General features: G+C 31.4%; 1 protein-coding gene across 1 annotated transcript in view; it reads left to right on the forward strand.

Moving 5' to 3' along the window:
• urb1 (URB1 ribosome biogenesis homolog) overlaps positions 1-920 on the forward strand; it is a 51,816-nt gene that overhangs the window by 47,904 nt on the left and 2,992 nt on the right. The window contains exon 40 of the mRNA XM_016443415.1: positions 1-187. This exon is cut by the window's left edge and continues 19 nt beyond it. Coding sequence (XP_016298901.1) covers positions 1-187 — 187 coding nt within the window. The remainder of the gene's footprint in view (positions 188-920) is intronic.

Consider the following 920-nt stretch of genomic DNA (forward strand, 5'->3'; position numbering starts at 1 on the left):
CTGTTGCATTGTGGGACAGCTCTGAATGCTCACAAGGAGGCCGGCTGGCTGACACTGCACCCACAGAAGCTATTGTGCTCTGAAGTCCTCAGGCTCCTGCAGCGCTGGGCAGCACTGGCCCGTGACGCCTCACTGCTGTCTGCTCTGCAGACTCTCGTCAACAAACACAAAGTCAAAGAGCTGATGGGTAAGATTCTAAACTACTCAAACTGATACTCCAGCGTCAGCACAGGTTAAAGGCATAAATTCTGTCACGATTTATTCACTGTATGAGCTATATGACTTTATTTCCTGACAAATATTCAAGTGTCCATGTTTTGTACATGTGTGGCATAATGTTGATTACCTCAAAAATGAAGTTTAAGTGAATGGGGTACAATTTTAAATATTTAAATGCTCAATAGTATAAACACAAAACTTAAACAATATGTGTTAACCTGATTTTAGTGTGAAAAAACCCCAACTTTTTCTGTGTTATTTCGCTGTGGCAGTTGTATAAATGCTAAAATGATGGTAAAAAAAAAAAGATTTAAACAACTGTGCAGATCAAAAATACATGCATTTTGCTTTTTTTTTTTTTCGTTTTTTGGTTATTTAATATATATTAATCACATTCAAAATAAAAGTTTGTTTACATACTATGTGTGTACTGTGTATATTTATTATGTATATAAAAATTACACACATGTATGTATTAAGGAAAAATGTGTTAGATTTAGATCTAAAATATTTATATATAATATAAATTATATACAAGTATAAATATACATACAAATGTTTTTTAAATATATACATATTTGAGTGTATTTATATATACATAATAAATACACACAGTACACACACATATAGTATGTAAACAAATTTATATTTTGAAAGCGATTAATCATTTTGCAGCCCTAATATATATATATATATACACA

This window comes from Sinocyclocheilus anshuiensis, unplaced genomic scaffold (genome assembly GCF_001515605.1).
Source record: "Sinocyclocheilus anshuiensis isolate Anshui unplaced genomic scaffold, SAMN03320099.WGS_v1.1 scaffold1421, whole genome shotgun sequence".
Lineage (NCBI taxonomy): Eukaryota > Metazoa > Chordata > Actinopteri > Cypriniformes > Cyprinidae > Sinocyclocheilus > Sinocyclocheilus anshuiensis.